The sequence below is a fragment of the Dermacentor albipictus genome, chromosome 5 (assembly GCF_038994185.2).
Source record: "Dermacentor albipictus isolate Rhodes 1998 colony chromosome 5, USDA_Dalb.pri_finalv2, whole genome shotgun sequence".
Classification (NCBI taxonomy): domain Eukaryota; kingdom Metazoa; phylum Arthropoda; class Arachnida; order Ixodida; family Ixodidae; genus Dermacentor; species Dermacentor albipictus.
The window spans coordinates 134028771-134045514 of NC_091825.1; the positions used below are offsets into that span (position 1 = coordinate 134028771).

A 16744-nucleotide genomic window follows, 5' to 3' on the forward strand; every position below is an offset into this window, starting at 1 on the left:
CAAACATTTGCACGAGTGGCGAAGCAGGATATGGTGAGTTAGTGCAGTTTTAGCTATGCGTTTGTCTGGTTGAGCTCTACAACACAGGCGGCTTAACCGCTCCGGCCGCTCACGTTTACGCCTCGACCATCCGGTAATCCGCCCGAACCGCTGCCGTTTACCGGAATAGCGTACAAGCTAAAAGTCTCTAATCTGATACAATCGCCGCGGAAAGACACGGCACTAACCGATCAAAGCGAATAAGTTATGGCGCGTGTGTCGACTTCCAATAAGAAGCGTAGCTATCACGCTTAGTCAACCCAGAGATCTCAAGCCGGCGACGCCGCTATGAAAACCTGCCGAGAATACCTCTAAACACGTCTTATACATACGTCTAAAGTACGACGCACATATACGTTCTATGTATGTGCTTGCTGGTTTATTGGTTACGGCAGCTTGTATAGTGATAAAGGTTTTCTTTTTCTTTTTTTTTAATCTCACGTCACAGAGAACGAGAGAGAGGGGGAAAAGGCAAACAAAATATCATCGCCACCGCAGTAGCAAGGTTGAAGCATAGCGCTGCCGCGAACCGCATTATCTCTCTCTCTCTCTCTCTCTCTATCTATCTATCTATCTATGTATCTATCTATCTATCTATTAGCCTTCGCTGCATGTTTATTCTCGATCATTCTCTCTCTTTCCACAAACGCAGACACACAATTTTTTTTCCTTTCTTTCTTTCGCAGAGGAAAGCCTTTCGCAGCGGTATTTCTTAACCTCGAGGGGTTTCGGTTCTACTATGACTTCGGTGCTTTCCTTTTAACTTTTCCATCTCGATGCGTGCCACTGTGCTCCTCTCCGTCTCCCGTGTTTCCTTTTCTCCTTCTTCTTCTTTTGTCTCCTTCGGCTCGTAAAATTGGCGGGTGTTTTTCTGCCCCTTGTCGAAATGAGGAACGAACGGAGCTCGGAGACGAACCGCCCAGTTTGCGCAAGGGAGATCGTCGCGTACGAATCGCTCGCGGCCGTTGCGGCAACACAGAGGGAAAACCGCGGCGCGCTCTTCTGCCAACGCATTCGGCGAGAGGGCGGAATTTCGAAAGGAAGCCACGGTTAGCGGAGATTAATTCCGCACATTGCTCGGTGCCGGCGGCGATCTTTAGGCGTGTACGGGCGAGGTGAGGCAATGTGGGGCGTGAAATGGCGCAATGTATCTTCATGACTAATGCTATTTGAAGGTCGATTTATTATAATATTAAAAATTATTATTATTATTATTATTATTATTATTATTATTATTATTATTATTGTTATTATTATTATTAATTTTATTATTATTATTATTATTATTATTAATTTTATTATTATTATTATTTCTTACGTCCCAAAAGGACGTTAAAGTGTAACGTTAAGGGGTAAGAAAAGAGCAGATTGGGTGAGGGAACAAACGCGAGTTAATGGCATCTTAGTTGAAATCAAGAAAAATAAATGGGCATGGGCAGGACATGTAATGAGGAGGGAAGATAACCGATGGTCATTAAGGGTTACGGACTGGATTCCAAGGGAAGGGAAGCGTAGCAGGGGGCGGCAGAAAGTTAGGTGGGCGGATGAGATAAAAAAGTTTGCAGGGACAGCACGGCCACAATTAGTACATGACCGGAGTAGTTGGAGAAGTATGGGAGAGGCCTTTGCCCTGCAGTGGGCGTAGCCAGGCTGATGATGATGTCGTCCCAAAACCACGATATGATTATGAGGCACGCCGCAGGTGGGAACTCCGGATTTTTTTATTTTTTTCGCTACCGGGGGCTCTTTAACGTGCACCCAATACACTGTGCACCGGCGTTTTCTTTTTCTTTTTTCATTTTGCCTTCGATTGAATACCGGTCTCCGCGGCCAGGATTTGATCCCGCCCCATCGGGCCACCACAGCGGGTGAAGGTAACTTTCGATGCCTGCGATGTACGGTGCGCTTGGCCGCACCTTTTATTCGCGGTAGGCAATTCCTTTCCCTGAGCCTTCAAATTAGTTTCTCAGTTTGTGTGCACAGGAAGATACACCTGAGCGCGTACTGTTATTGCAGTATGGGGAAATTACTGGCCGCCTGTATCTTGTTCCTTTTGTAGCTGTGAACAGCGTCTTGCTGTTGAAAGGCGTGTATACCTTCTGGTTATTCGCGCATGATTGTGCAACCACTTTTCTTCATTTTTTTTCCTTTCTTTGCTTGTAAAAAAAACATTCGCATTTTTTATTTCTCTAATTAACAAAATAAAATTTATATTATTCCCACAACCATATTTTTCCTACGCTGAGTTTAATACCTGTAAACTCTGATTTAAAGGAAACCACGCAAAGCGCGTAGTTGTGGATTTGGTGCGCAAGAGAGAGCTTATTTCCGGCTTGCATAGTTGAGCGCACCATTTAATAAAATATGATTACTATACTAAGTAATTTTTTACTCATGTAATTTTTTTTTACATACTCACCATGACAAAGCGTAAACGTACCCCACCCTCCGCCCCCTCTTTTTTATTATTTAAATATATATATTTCTTAATTTTTGGTGGAACCGTTGGTATCACTAGCTGCGCACTTTGCTACTATGGCCTTTCTTGTGCAGAGCATCGGGTCGCGGGAATTTACTAGTAATATGCATATAGCTTCTTGTTGCTGTTGATTAGTCCTGTAGTTGATGGTTTACTGATAGTGCTTATCAGTTTTAGTAAGGTTCAAGTGCCATATTTTGCTGATTTTCTTGTCACGATTCTTGTGAGGCACGTGCGTGTTTGTTGCCGACAGCGGCCTGTACGAATTCAATTGCCTAAATGCCCGCCAAAACTTTTTAACCAACCTTTTTAGATGCGACAGCATGTGATTGCGTGCCCTCTCCCTCTTTGCTGAATTTGAGCGGCTATCTGTCCCTGACATTATCTGACTTCCTTTATTTTACCATCGTAAAATACAAAAAAAATGTATCGGCACTTGTAGGGCTCGAACCAAGAGACAAATTATGTTGCAACATTACCCTACTGCTTCACCTAATCGCTTTAACTCTCCAGCGTTAAAGGTAGTATCGCAAAATACTACATTCTTCTTTTTTATGACTTAGTTTAAACTAGCGCCTCCCGAACCTCGATCAAGGAACTGCATGGTGCACAAAACTTGAAATTTGGAAGGTACGTGTCGTATATACGTTTTTGACATGCCGCGTCCCGCACTCGTCATTCAGGAGTAATTGATTCATTTACGAAGTGCCAATATCGCCCCTAAACGTCGTCGGCGTATAGTCACTCTAAACATGAACGAACTTGCGAAATCGTGTCGAGTATTACATACGCACCGCAGCGTCGAACTGCTGTCGGTTTCTCGTAGGCGCAGTCACGAGACGTGACTTTTGCTCATTTTTTGTACAAAGAGGAGCGCAAATGGAACACACATGGTATGACTGTTCATTCTTTTGTACACAAATCGCATTCAATATTACTGTTACGTATTTCATGTAGATTTCACTTTTTTGCGTATGTATCCACTTCGTGTACCATGCTTACCAGGTGTGCTTGAGTGTTTTGTGCTCTGGGAGCGGGTCGGGAAAGGGGACTGATACTCAGTCAGGCATTCGTGCCTTTTTGTCAGCCTCTTTGACAGATCAGATTTGACAGTTCACAGGGTGGATTCACTTGGAACGAATTCTCGGGATGACGCCAGTTTGAAATACTAATTCCCGAACTTTGAGGAGAAATGCACTGGCGTTCCAGTTACTTTATGAACAAAACGTCATTTTATGCACTGAAGCACAAAAGTAACAGAAACGCCAATGCATTCTCCGCAAAGTTCGGGAATTAATGCCTCAAAACTGGAGTCATCCTGAGAATTCGCATTACGAACTCCGAGCTAGAATTTGTAAATTGCAATATGGGCCATAAGGTAATTAGTGAAAAACATAATTGGTGACTTTTTGGTTATCAGTCCATTATGCATTTCAGCTTTTTGTGCAAGTAATGTCCGGCTCTTCGAGTAGACGAGCTCGTGAACTAGAACAGTGCTACCTGACACAGGCAACCTTTAAAAAATTTGAAAGTGTTCGCTGAAACAGCGGATATGTGTGTATATCTTGTGGTCGTCTCTTCTGCCTAATTATGTATAGGTGTTTACCGTTAACGCACCGACTAGGACCAGCACCGTGTTCTTCTTCAAGACGCTAAGCCCGAGTTGTCAGCTGAAATGCGCGTTTAGCGGTCGCCGACGTCGTTCCGTCTTGCTTCAAGTGGGATGAGTTGGTTTCCTTTCTTTTCTTTCTTTCTTTCTTTCTTTCTTTCTTTCTTCGTTCTTTTTTTCTTTTTTTTAGACCAGCCAGTGGCGTGCCGTTGACTCGTTGCCAAAAGGAGCGTACGCGGATCGCTTCCCCCGAGGGAGCGTCGAAGAGGGAAAAAAAAAAAAGACTGATGTTGGCTAGGCGAAAAACGGGGAGATGGATAAAATGTGAAATGAAAAACTTCTCAGCCTCTCCTCTTTCTTTTTTCTTCTTCTCTTACTTATTTCTTCTCCTCTGAACAGATACTAAGCCAGCTTATTCTCCGCAAATCAATAAGCATAAACTGAAAGGAGACGGCTTCGCAGCTCCTTGCCTTTCGTTCTTCTTCCTCCTTATTCTTTCCTCTAGCAACATTGGCTGTTGTTCCTCTATTTGTGCGTACGTTGCTGCTGCAGCCGACTTCTACGCTCTCTGCCGCTCGATATTTATGCGTGCGCCACTGCTTCAGCTGGTTGAAAGAAATAGAAAAGTAAACAATTCCGAAAGGTGCCTGAGAGCGGCTCAGCTACTGACATGCCCGTGTTTGCAGATACGGATCGACTTCCTTCCTTTTTTTGTCTTCGCCTATTAAGCACCTTTAGTTTTCTTTTGTATAAACGCCGATGCGACATTTCGCCTGTTGCGGCATGTTGCGCCGTGTTAATGAGTGGTTGTTAGCACCGCCTCACTGGTTTATTTGATTTAGTATTTCTTTATTATTATTTATTCTATTCGACGAATTCGACGAGCGCCATATACAGCGTGAAATTCGATTTCCTCTCAGGTCATATAGTGGCGGACAAAGCAGGGACAAAGCACTGTTGCGTTACATTGTAGTCATTTAACGGGGGAGAGGGAAGTCGAAAAAGAAAAGCTTTTTTTGCACGTGTCTGTACGCACGCGTGCACATGTGTGCGTGCGCGCACGTGTGTATGCACTGCTTCTGGGCAAAAAAAAAAATAAAAAGAAAGAGAAAACAAAAGACAAATGGCACGATGACTACACAGACGCGTGACAACAGTACTCGGTGGATTGAGCTTTCGCGGAGCACTTCATTTTTAATTTACGCCGAGGGGACGCTTAAGTAGACACGACAACAACGACGTGTACAGAAAGGCCATCGGTTCCAGGAAGCGTAGGGGGGGGGGTCGTGGGCGCGCGTCCATGTTTACGGGCTGCAGCGTCATTTGCGGTTCTCCCCAGAGCCGTGCGTATAGCAGCGCTCTGTCTCCCAGGGCGCCCATAAAGAACTGGAGCGGCCGAAAGCTCCGTCGCGCGCTTCTCGCGCACCGTATGCACGCGATACACCAAAGCAGCGTCGCGAGCGTAAACGAGCGTGCGCGGTAAATGACTGCCTAGTGGGCTGTTTTGGTAGAAGCCTCCCCCCCCCCCCCCCCTCGCCGTCTCTCTCTTCCACTCCCTATGTGTGCTCCTTTCTGGTCATCCTGTCTGCGGCGATTTTTGGTCCCCCGAGTGATGTGGCGAAGCCTGCCCAACGTGTTCTGGTCGGCTGTCGTTGTAGCATGCGCTTAATTGGCTGTCGAGTAGGAGAGGGGCCGAGGTTGGGGTTGTGATACAAACCAGCGATCTTTTGCCTTTTTTTGCTTTTTTTTCTTTCTCCCTCGCTCTGTCTCTCGCTCCATTCCCTGGGAGACGATAAGCCCGGTTACTTAGACGTTGCGCTGGTTCCTACGAGAGCCCGGCGCTCTGTGCGTTTCGCCGCTAAATTCGCCGCTTTTGTCCCGCAAACCTCAACGACTACGACGCACTTTCGCTGCTACGAAGTCGCGTGTTCGACTCCCGATCACAACAGCCGCGTTCTCCTGGGGCCGAAGTACGAGATAACTTTCACGCACTGAAGTTTGAGTGCACGTTGAAGTACTAGAGGCTGTAAAAAAAAAATCAATACACAGCTTTCCATTACGGCGGCAACAACGTCGCTCGTCGACTCTGTGTTGACTTAGAACGTTGAACCCTGTTGTGTGTGGACAGACGCGTTATGAGCGGTGCGCCCAATGCCGTCGCCACGGCAACCCCGGCCACAGCCGTCAACGGAGAGCTACACGCACGATCTCACGCGCTCTAAAGTGATCGGCTGAGGCCGCAACCATTTTTTTAGGACTAGCAGCGTCTTAACTTCCGTCCTAACTTCCGTCCTGTTACCACGTAGTCCGTCAGTTTGCTCGGTTAAGCAGCAAACTGCTTCATTTTGCTGCTTGCATACGGAGTGACGCTAAATGATGGAAGGAAATGGGAACCGAGTGGCACACCGATGGACACTGGCACGCAGCTGAAAAAAATTGCGAAGCTTGCTTGTCGCGTAATGCAGTAACCACACCGGGAATAGCGTTCCCGACGGATTTTAGACACGACATTTCACGGCATCAGCGCGTCTATATCCAAGGTGTGCGCGACATTGTGATCCCGGCCTAAACGCACATGTTTCATGCGGTCTCCGACGGAAGCCAATACAGCTGAAGCACGTTTGCCTTGGGCCCCCATGATAGCTTGGGTTACCGCGTGACGTAACATGGACGCGTACAAACCTCACGCGCCGTGCCGCAAATACGCAGCAGATAACCTTCTATGCATATAGGTGTGCGAAGTGGCCACGCTACGGCTATGAAATGTGGCCTGTGTGCGCCGGTCTGACAGTGAACGCTGCGTGTCCCTGCACCTTGTCTCGCTCCCTGCATGCTGTGCTTCGTTCGGCGAGGCTCCGATGCGCTGTCATCCCGAGCTGTCATTCATGAAATTACGTTAGAGGCAATTGGATGTGACGGATACGACGCAAGAGAGATACTTTGTTGATTGCGTTACCTCGTAACGTGATTGCGGGCCCCTTTCGGCAATACATGTAGAAATGAGTGAGAGCCGCTGATCTACATCCTGCCATCCATTTCGCCCGCTTAGATAGAAGAAAAACTAACAAGCAAGAATGCGGTTCGTCAGCGGATAGTTCCTTTTGATCGTAATGTACTTCCACCTTTCTTGTTTTTCCTTCAGCGGCCGTTGCACGAGCTGCTTTCGAAACCCCTCCGTGTTTCTATATACGTCTTGCGGGATAGCCTGGCAGCCGTTCTTCTTGAGATACGTTTTACGTCCAGGACAAAATTTTCGCAGAAGAAATCGTCGTAACCATAAACGTAGTTTCATGCGGCTACACAACGCTCAAGAACAGACTGAGGCCAGTTTCCAAACGTTTGGGGTGTAAATGTCTGTTGTTGAGTTGACAGCTTCACCTAAGGCGTCAGTGTCGCGCGGCAAAGACTTCCAGACGCCTGAAAGTTTCACGTTGTGATAAGTGGCGAGTGTTTAAAATCGAGTTTTAATCGCCGTCTTTAACGTCCTTGTGCCCCGGGCGTTTTCAATAAGCCTTCATCCTTGATTTTTCCGCACATTTAAACCAGACTAAGGACGAGGAAGCACACCTGACAAGGTTGCAATGCAGACAACAGATAATTTCTCCTATGCATTTCTTGACTTCGTTATCTGTTGGCTTCATATTGCCGTGGCTAATAAAAAAAAATAGGGTGCGTGGGTCCCCCTTCTTCTCATCCACTACAAAGCGAAGTTCTAGAATCCGGCAGGTTTGGTGCTTTCGGGCAGCACACGCAAGTTTATCGGCCGGCAGCTTTCTCCTAAAGTTCACGTACTACGTGACGCCCGCGGTCCATAGGATGCGCCACTTCCACCGCCATGACTTTGAGTGTCGCTGGCTAAACTTCTCAGGGTCAGGTCTTGTACGCACACACAGATGCCGAAGAATGTGAAAGCGAGAACAGCTGCCGTCGTAGCTCAATTGGTAACGACATCCCACCTGCAATGGCGAGCATGTGGTGGGTTCAAATCCCACCGGCGGCAAGTTGTTGTTTTTTTTGTCATCTTGCATTTCTCTGTGCCTAAGCTTTTCTATATTTCAATTAAAGCAGCAAATAACTTCCCGCTATGCTTTCCTTGGCTTCGTTACCAGTCGGTTTCGTACGGTTGTGACTAAGGCCTCGCTGAGCTACTCAGGGAAGGCCCTTGCATTAAACGGCAAACCACCTTGAACGATTCTCAGCTCTGCTCCGCCTTAAACAAAAGAAAAAGACGGTCCTTTCTAAGCCGCGGTTCAAACTCTCGGGTCCTCGCAGGAGAACAACGACGCGGTGTGCGAGGAGCTCCGGCAGCTGGGGCACGAGGCGCACGCGTTCCAGTGCGACGTCACCTCCGAGCAGCAGGTGGAGGCCGTGGGCGACCAGATCCTCAAGACCGTCGGGCCCGTCGACGTGCTCGTCAACAACGCAGGCATCGCCATGTGCAAGGGACTACTGACGCTCAAGCACAGCGACATCCGCAGGACCTTCGACGTCAACACGCTCTCGCAGTTCTGGGTGAGCGAGCTTTTCCTCTCTTCCTTTCTTTTTTTCTTCTCTCTCACCCCTTTCAGCACGCTATAAGAACACACTACGTTCCTATACCTTCCATCCGCCGTGGATTCACATCACATCACATCACATCACATCTCTCTCTCTCTCTCTCTCTCTCTCTCTCTCTCTCTCTCTCTCTCTCTCTTTCTTTTTTTTTTAACGCTTTAACATTAGTATTCGGCACGCTGTGGATATCCTAATCAGTGCCGACTATTGAGAGTCCTTAGTGACGGGAAACGAACGGAAATTGCTCAAAGGACACAGCTGTCGAAACTATTAGGGCACCCACGACTCGAACCTGGACACGCTACGTACGAGGACGAGCATTCTGCCGCGAAGCCAGTCCCGTAGCTCGTAAAAGGCCGAGCAAGTGTACATACCGATAACTGCGGGCATCGGCTCCGAAATTTCGGGCGCGGGGCATCGCAAATAACTAGATTGTACTTGAGCAGAGACCTTGGAAGCCCTTGGCCGCGGCTATGAGTTGCACCACGCTCGCTAGATGTCAACACAACGCTTCACAAAAGACACAGCATTTCCAACAAACAATACTAGAGGCAACCCTTCCATTATAGTGTCTAACGAAGCTACAGGTACGGCGGTTAATCCAGCACGGGCGTCATGGGTAGCGTTACACTGATTTGCCTAAATTTCGTCCTGATTTCAAACGCCTTCGTGAGTTTGCAAATTAATTATTTGGAACAACGTATTGCATCGGGCAAATCAGTTCTACGGAAACCCGCACGCTGGAGGAAGTATCACGAAAAGGAAGATTGGGTTTTCTTCGTAGCGTCGTGTTACATTCGGGTGGAGGAGAATTTATCCCGTTCATGACACTTCACCCACCTTGCAGAATTCTGTAGAACTTATTTGCCATATTTAGTGACCCTGTGCTTCGATTTGTCCATTAATTCCCCTTCGCGCAGCGAAGCGCGACCGCTTCGGAAAGGCGTTGGTCCTGGATTTGAATCCCGGACCGGGACGACATTTTCTTCAACTGCGAAGTTTTCTTTCTGTATGGGTTTCCTTAGTAGCTTCGTGCTAGATTCGGGTGGATAAACATTTTCCCTTTCATAGCATATTGTATTACAAGTGCAACAATGCGCAGTGATGTTGCGCGATCGCAGAGACGTTGCCTCGCTGTGTTTAGAAACCTACGATTGCTTGGAAATTTAGAAAAGTATGGCTTTTTAAATAACGACGCAAGAACCTCCGAAGCCACAAGCACAAAGATTGGACAAATCCGTGTACTACTCGTCATTACCATGACAGCTGAAAGAGCTGAGCGCCAAATTGCTTCCAGCGACTTTTTTAGGGAACTCTGTGCGGAGGCCATGACATCAGACCGCTGAATAGAAAGACGCTCGGACGCACCTCGTCCTGGCCGCGGGTCTCATTAGCGGCTTTCGAAAATACGGGAATCGAGTTCTAGTGCTTGTTGTTGTTGTTCGTTTTGATCGAGACCGGTCGAAGAGTTGGCTATTCCGCTGCAGTCTTACATGGCTTCCCTGCTTCCTTTCAGATGGTCAAGTACTTTCTGCCATCCATGAAGGACAGAGGAAGCGGCCACATCGTGTGCATCGCATCCGTGGCTGGCCTCCTGGGATCGCCCTTCATGACTGACTACTGGTGCGTCTGCATCCGCGCGACGCCGCGCGTTAGCACTGTCCGTGCGTCGCCTTCGAAGCTCATTAGCACCGCACACCATCGCACCACGTGTACTGTATAGTTAACGGCACATCAGTTGATACAGCTACAGTGATGGCTAATAGTTAGTTGACTAGACTGAGCGTTGTTCGTGTAACGTCTTTCCTTTTCTCGCGTGTATGGCTTTCTGGATGAAGACCAGTGCATAAAATAAGTAATTCCAATTTTACAACGCCAGCTTCCGAGCAGCAAAACAGAGTGTACGCGGTTATTTCGCCCGCATGGTGAGAATAGTTCAGCACATTCTTAAACACACGTATTCTGTTCCACTCGTAGTGACGAACCAGCGAAGGTTAGCGACGAACCCGCGAATCTTCGCGCTCTCGCTTTAGTATTTGACTCTTGCGCCCTTATTAGACTTGAAAAGCAATTGCGGTCACTTAAAACACCTTTACATCCCGAAGCTGCCTCGTGAGCGACGGCAGCGCTGTGACGGCTTCTCTGACTTCCTTTCATCGATCCGTAGTAATGAGAAACCTAATTTAGACTAAGTGAACATGTCGACAGACAACAGCATCGCTTATATATGGGGTTATGAGCATTCAAGGAAGGAAAAGAAATACTTTGAAGCGAGGTAATTGACTTACCCCTGCGCACAGGATCTGCACGCCTCATAGAATCAGTGCGCGCGGCGAAACAGCGTTGCCCGCGCCTAATTAAATCAACCAGCTACGTAACTAAACTTGCTCTGCGATATTTAAAAGTAAGGTGAGGTATCCTAATTAGCTCACGCGGGCAAGCTTGCGTGTACAGTTCGTGGTTATCGGCAGCGAAGTTCAAAGCGTTCCGCTACGAAAACAAATCGATCAGCCTGCGTTAGTCTCTTTAAAAGAAAACTCGTTTACCAAACGTAACCGCGGGCTCATAACACCCAATTCGCTCTCCTTCGAGCGCGCTTTTATTCGCGTTCGCTCGCCCGCGTTTTCGGCACTCGAAAAAAAAAAAAACAGCGCGATTCGAAAACTCCGCTCTGTCTGTGGATCCTGTCTCTCGTCAAAACTGCGGCTGACGCGGTTTGATCGGATAGCGGACGCCAGAGGCGGGCCGCTGTAGTGTGTATGTGTTGGGCCAGCGGATACACTTACGCTAATTGGCTACGCGGTCGCTGAAAAACAGCGGCTTTCTGGCGCATTGTTGTCCCTCGGGGTGCAAGCAGGTGGGCTGTGGGGCGCCCGTCGTGGCGGCTCTGGGGTTGACGGCCGGGATTGGTGGCATCGCTACCTCGCGGACTGCAAATTGCGGCGCGTAAATGCACGCATTTTCATAACAGGAACGGCTCTCTCGCGCTGACGCCTCTCTCAGTCGCTGGTGTTTCGCAACGCCGATCGTCACCACAGCTGGGCGTCGCTCAGTTTTCTTGCTTTTCTTTTTTTTTTCCTACAAACTTATAGCCATGACCACGTAAGAAAAACACGGTGCACCCCCCACCCCCGGTCAGTCCGTCCACAGCGCGATAGCGTTAAACCTCTTGTTAGATACGACCAAGTTGGGAAGTGACAAGTCTCGTGCGTAGTGCCTAATCATTCTTTTTTATTATTGTTATTATTACTAATGCGAAAGCGTTATATGCCCCGTGAAGCGGAAAAATCTGGCCATGGCGGGCCACGGCGTCGGACGGACGCCGTTGCCCGCAGCCAAAAGATACATCTGGCCCACTTCCAAAATTACATTAAGGTGGATTAAAGTTGGTACGAATTAGAACAAGCTGGATTAAGGTTGAGCTTTAATATATGATGCTAACTTAGACAAATCCTCATGCTCGACGTTTCATATTGTATATTTAATATTTTTATTGTTCCTAATGCCCCCATATATTATTTCCATTGTACACATTCCACTTAGGCTTGAACTTTTTCGTCCCCACCCCCTATGTAATGCACTGACGGGCCCTTAAGGTACTCAAATTAATTAATTAATTAATTAATTAATTAATTAATTAATAAAGAAGTAACTGTCAGCGTTGTCCATAGACGAGCGGAAACCCGGCTGGCGAGCGAAATAAATGCACGTTGCGGTAACTGAGGCTTCCACTCGCCAAAATTGTGGGGAAAGAAGAACAAAGAAAAAAAAACGAAGTTTCAGAGACCGTATAAGGACACATTAGCAAAATACACGAAAGAAACACGTCATACATGTTTGTAGAAGCAGCGGAGGGAACACAGGTAGATGCTTTATAATACTTGTTTCAGCGTAAACTGGACGTGCGCAAATTTCGAAAATAAAATAACCGCTCACGATCTTTTGGTGCTGATGTATATGTCCGATGAAATAGTAGAGGCAGGCGAAATATTAAAGCTAGGTTATAACTAATGTGTAACAGGGCCTTGGATGGTTTCTACTGAAAAAGTAGTGGCATATATCTGTAGGAAGTGGTAGCCGGAACTCTTAAAGTTAATGCACGGTGCAACTGTGCTGTTCCAGCGGCTGTCGTGATGTTTCGTACGAAGAGGTGTGCACTCACAGCAGGCGAAACAGGAAGGATCGGATACGTCGTTCAGCCCTGTATACGCAGCGCTAACCGGCCCCGTACGAAGCGGTTCCGATGCGCCTGACTGACGCTTCTGCATCGTTACGTTTGTCCTCCGGAGAAGGAGTCCTCATCCTGGCGACCTAACCAAACGCCAAGGGAGAGGGCTTGAGTCTATCTATGCGAACAATCTCACGACCGCTGGTGACGCTGATCAGAATACGCTGAGACAGGCTCTGCAACAACGTTCCTGGGGAAGAGCCTTGCGCCGCCGCGCAGGCAGGGCCATGATATCTGGGGAGCAGCTTGGAGGAAAGGCCGGGAGCTACTGGCGAAACCCGAAGCCAAACCGATGAGTGAGAAGAGAAGATTCTCAGGGCCACCAACGACGATGCTTCTGGCGAGACTGATCCACCGTAGTAAGGCAGCGGGCCAGCCTGTCGGCGACCTTCAGCATGCATGCTGCGCTGCTTCAGTCACGTGAACACATTTTGAAGGGTCGGATTGGTAGGGGAAAATTGTATCGACGGTGCAGAAAGGTTACAGTAGGAGAAACGGTGAAAAACCAGTGGTGGCTCGAGTGGCAGTAATGTAAACCCTTTGATCCACGCTACGGCGCAGCAGTCTGGTCATGACGGCAGAAAGCTTCCGGTCATGAACTTTTGGCAGCCAAGTTACATATATTTATAGGCTGTTGTAACTTTTCATTTTTACCCCCTAAATTCGGCGGGCTGTTAAAGAGGGCTTAACTGGAAGTATTTTGGGGCCATTGTGTGTCAACATAAAGACGAACGCGACAAACGGAAGCACAGCGTCCCAGTTTAAATTTTCGGACGTGACGCATATACATAGACAACATGTATAGATTTTCTGCACTGTGTATTTTACTATTTTATCTTTGACAATGCTGCACCAACTTGACCTGCACCTCTGCACTTTTCACTCATACATACGAGTATGCGAATACAGTGACCAGTGTTCCGGTAGTAAAGCACACTTTATCCGATCCTGTTGCCTTAGGGCAGGTCATAATATGCGATGTTTTCTAAATTACCTCGTTTCGGCGATCTTTAGGCAGCGTGACTGTTCTTGCGGGAAATCTTGTACACGGTTCCTTGGTAATCTACAATTGCTGGCGTGTCCCAGCTGATCTCCTGGCACGACTCCCAGCAAGTCCCTGACGAAAAAGAAAAGAACGCGAGTTGACGACATTGCCCGGAACAGATAAACTGGTAGTCTATCAGAGTATAACATAGCGGAATCCGCGGAGATAACAAACGCTGTAGATGGAGAAAGAGGATTAGCTGGTGTGATGTGGTGTGATTCCCACTCAAGCTGCCAATAAGCATCTTTTACCTTGGCCCCCTCCATTTGCTTGTAAATGGGCCCAAATAAGATGAAATGAAATGTCATAAATTCGTCGAGGTGACGCAAAGTCAGTGTATTTGTAAAGCTTTGTTAGAGGACGTTTGGTTTCCACTGAGCCTAATTAGACTGCAATGATATACTGACTCTAATTATGACGGTGATAGAAGGCCGCACATGCGAAGGGAGAGAAGCATATCGGTGCGACGGATCGCGGTGCGCTGCGGCTCGTTCATTCCAAGCGTAAAATTTGACTGTATAATTACCCGCGTAAATATTCCGGCTCTGTTTTTGTTATATATTTTTTTCTTTTTCCGAGCATCTATGTCTACCGCTTTCTTTCAGTTCAAGCTAAACAGAGCGATAAGACGAAGACACAAACACGTAGACGCAAGCCCTGTGTCTATAGGCTCTGTGTGTTACACGTTTACCTGTTCCCGTGTTTTCGCACTGTTAGGCTTGCACAATGTCACCAACTTGGCCAAACGGAAATATAGGTCCTCAACCACCTTTCCTTTAGTCTGTTGAATACCGCGATCAAATGTGATAAAACAAAGAAGAACGAGCTATACGAAAAGAAGAAGAAGCCGTTGTCAGTAGAGAACTCTGAAAGATTCAGCCTTTCTTCAACTTAGACGGGCCACGAACGCGAAGCGCTGCAAGAACTGTGTTTTTTTTTTTCACAGCACTCCTAATCGCTATGCACACGCGGAGCTGAAAAGAAGGCGTGGTTGTTGTTATGCCGTTCGGCCGTCTCAGCTGCGCTCGCATGCATGCAAGGATAGTTTCGCACTGATCAGCGCGTCGGTCAGCTCAGCGCTCAAAGTGTCATCGGGTACCCTGGCACACCCCTAACCAACAATTGCTGGGCTGCACGTTCCAGAGAAGGCTCCACGCCCCAGAGAAGGCTCTCTTTGGATATCAGAAACACATCTTGAAGGCTATACTGTTGCCGACTAAGTGCGTCGCAAGCTGTTTGAGAGCCGGAAACACGTCATAGACTCCAAGTTTCGGACACCACCCTATTATTGTTCTTTCGCTGTAAGGAAATCACGCCTGACTGCACAGGCAGGCGAAGAATAGAATAAACAGGATGTGGTGTACGCGGGCTTCCTTAAGAAAGGGGCGGCTTGTTTTGTTATCGTTCTTTTAGCGGGGTTTAGGGGGTATTACGACGCGCCAGCTTCCTCTATTAGCCTTATTTTTGTCCTTGCCGTTCGTTTCTTACGACACATAGACATTGCTCTTCAGTGACTCGAGCTATATCGCTTTATTCTAGCCCTCTATTATTGCACGAGATTTAAGAAGCGCCAACGTCTCCTATAGCGTGTCTCCTTACGCGTTTACTTGGAAGAAGAAAAATAAAAAGCGCCCCACAAATTTGTGCGTTTGCTTTAATGACTCTCGACATGCGAAACCGTAGTTTACGATGGACTCAAGGTCGGGCGTAAAGGACTTATACACGTTGAAAAGATAAATACACGTTCCGAAGACGAAGGAAAAATAAAAGAAAGCAAACTGAAGTGACCTTTACTCCTTTTCGGAAAAACGATGTGAAATATCGCTGCTGTCTGCCGGAATCCCACGAAACGGACGCCGTTCCTTTGTTCGCGTGGTTTCGCGAGCTTATTACGCCGCTAGTATTTCTTCCGGCGCGAAGAATGCGCGAAAAGTTGGGCAGTGTCCGGCTCACAAGCCGCAAAGGCCGCGGGCGGCGTAAAAAACTATCACTCTTCGCGGAGCGGGAATTCCGTCGCTCGGTGGTTTTATGGGATCACGAATGCGGCTCCACCTGCGGTCGTGATTTGTTGCCCACGAGCTCGGGTTTCCATGTTTTAAAGGGGAAGTTTTCTTGAAGCTGCCTGCGCTTTTGAAAGGCTATAGTGTGGCGAAGTTTCCTTGAAGCTGCACTTTTGAAAGGCTATAGTGTGGCGAAGTTTCCTTGAAGCTGCGCTTTTGAAAGGCTATAGTGTGGCGAAGTTTCCTTGAAGTCGCGCTTTTGAAAGGTTATAGTGTGGCGAGGTTGCCTTGAAGTCGCGCTTTTGAAAGGCTATAGTGTGGCGAGGTTGCCTTGAAGTCGCGCTTTTGAAAGGCTATAGTGTGGCGAAGTTTTCTTGAAGCTGCGCTTTTGAAAGGCTATAGTGTGGCGAAGTTTCCTTGAAGCTGCGCTTTTGAAAGGCTATAGTGTGGCGAAGTTTCCTTGAAGTCGCGCTTTTGAAAGGTTATAGTGTGGCGAGGTTGCCTTGAAGTCGCGCTTTTGAAAGGCTATAGTGTGGCGAAGTTTTCTTGAAGCTGCGCTTTTGAAAGGCTATAGTGTGGCGAAGTTTTCTTGAAGCTGCGCTTTTGAAAGGCTATAGTGTGGCGAAGTTTCCTTGAAGTCGCGCTTTTGAAAAGCTATAGTGTGGCGAAGTTTCCTTGAAGTCGCGCTTTTGAAAAGCTATAGTGTGGCGAAGTTTCCTTGAAGTCGGCTTTTGAAAGGCTATAGTGTGGCGAAGTTTCCTTGAAGCTGTGCTTTTGAAAGGCTATAGTG

The 16744-nt window shown here is 47.6% G+C and overlaps 1 protein-coding gene and 1 long non-coding RNA gene across 2 annotated transcripts in view; one reads left to right on the top strand and one right to left on the bottom strand.

Annotated features, from left to right (window-relative positions):
• Positions 1 to 16744, top strand: part of LOC135921280 (17-beta-hydroxysteroid dehydrogenase 13-like) — a 128704-nt gene that overhangs the window by 102736 nt on the left and 9224 nt on the right. The window contains exons 2-3 of the mRNA XM_065455604.2: positions 8400 to 8639; positions 10198 to 10304. Coding sequence (XP_065311676.1) covers positions 8400 to 8639; positions 10198 to 10304 — 347 coding nt within the window. The remainder of the gene's footprint in view (positions 1 to 8399; positions 8640 to 10197; positions 10305 to 16744) is intronic.
• Positions 1 to 16744, bottom strand: part of LOC139060112 (uncharacterized) — a 141646-nt gene that overhangs the window by 22624 nt on the left and 102278 nt on the right. Inside the window, exon 3 of the long non-coding RNA XR_011514607.1 lies at positions 13904 to 14026. This is a non-coding gene — a long non-coding RNA (uncharacterized lncRNA). The remainder of the gene's footprint in view (positions 1 to 13903; positions 14027 to 16744) is intronic.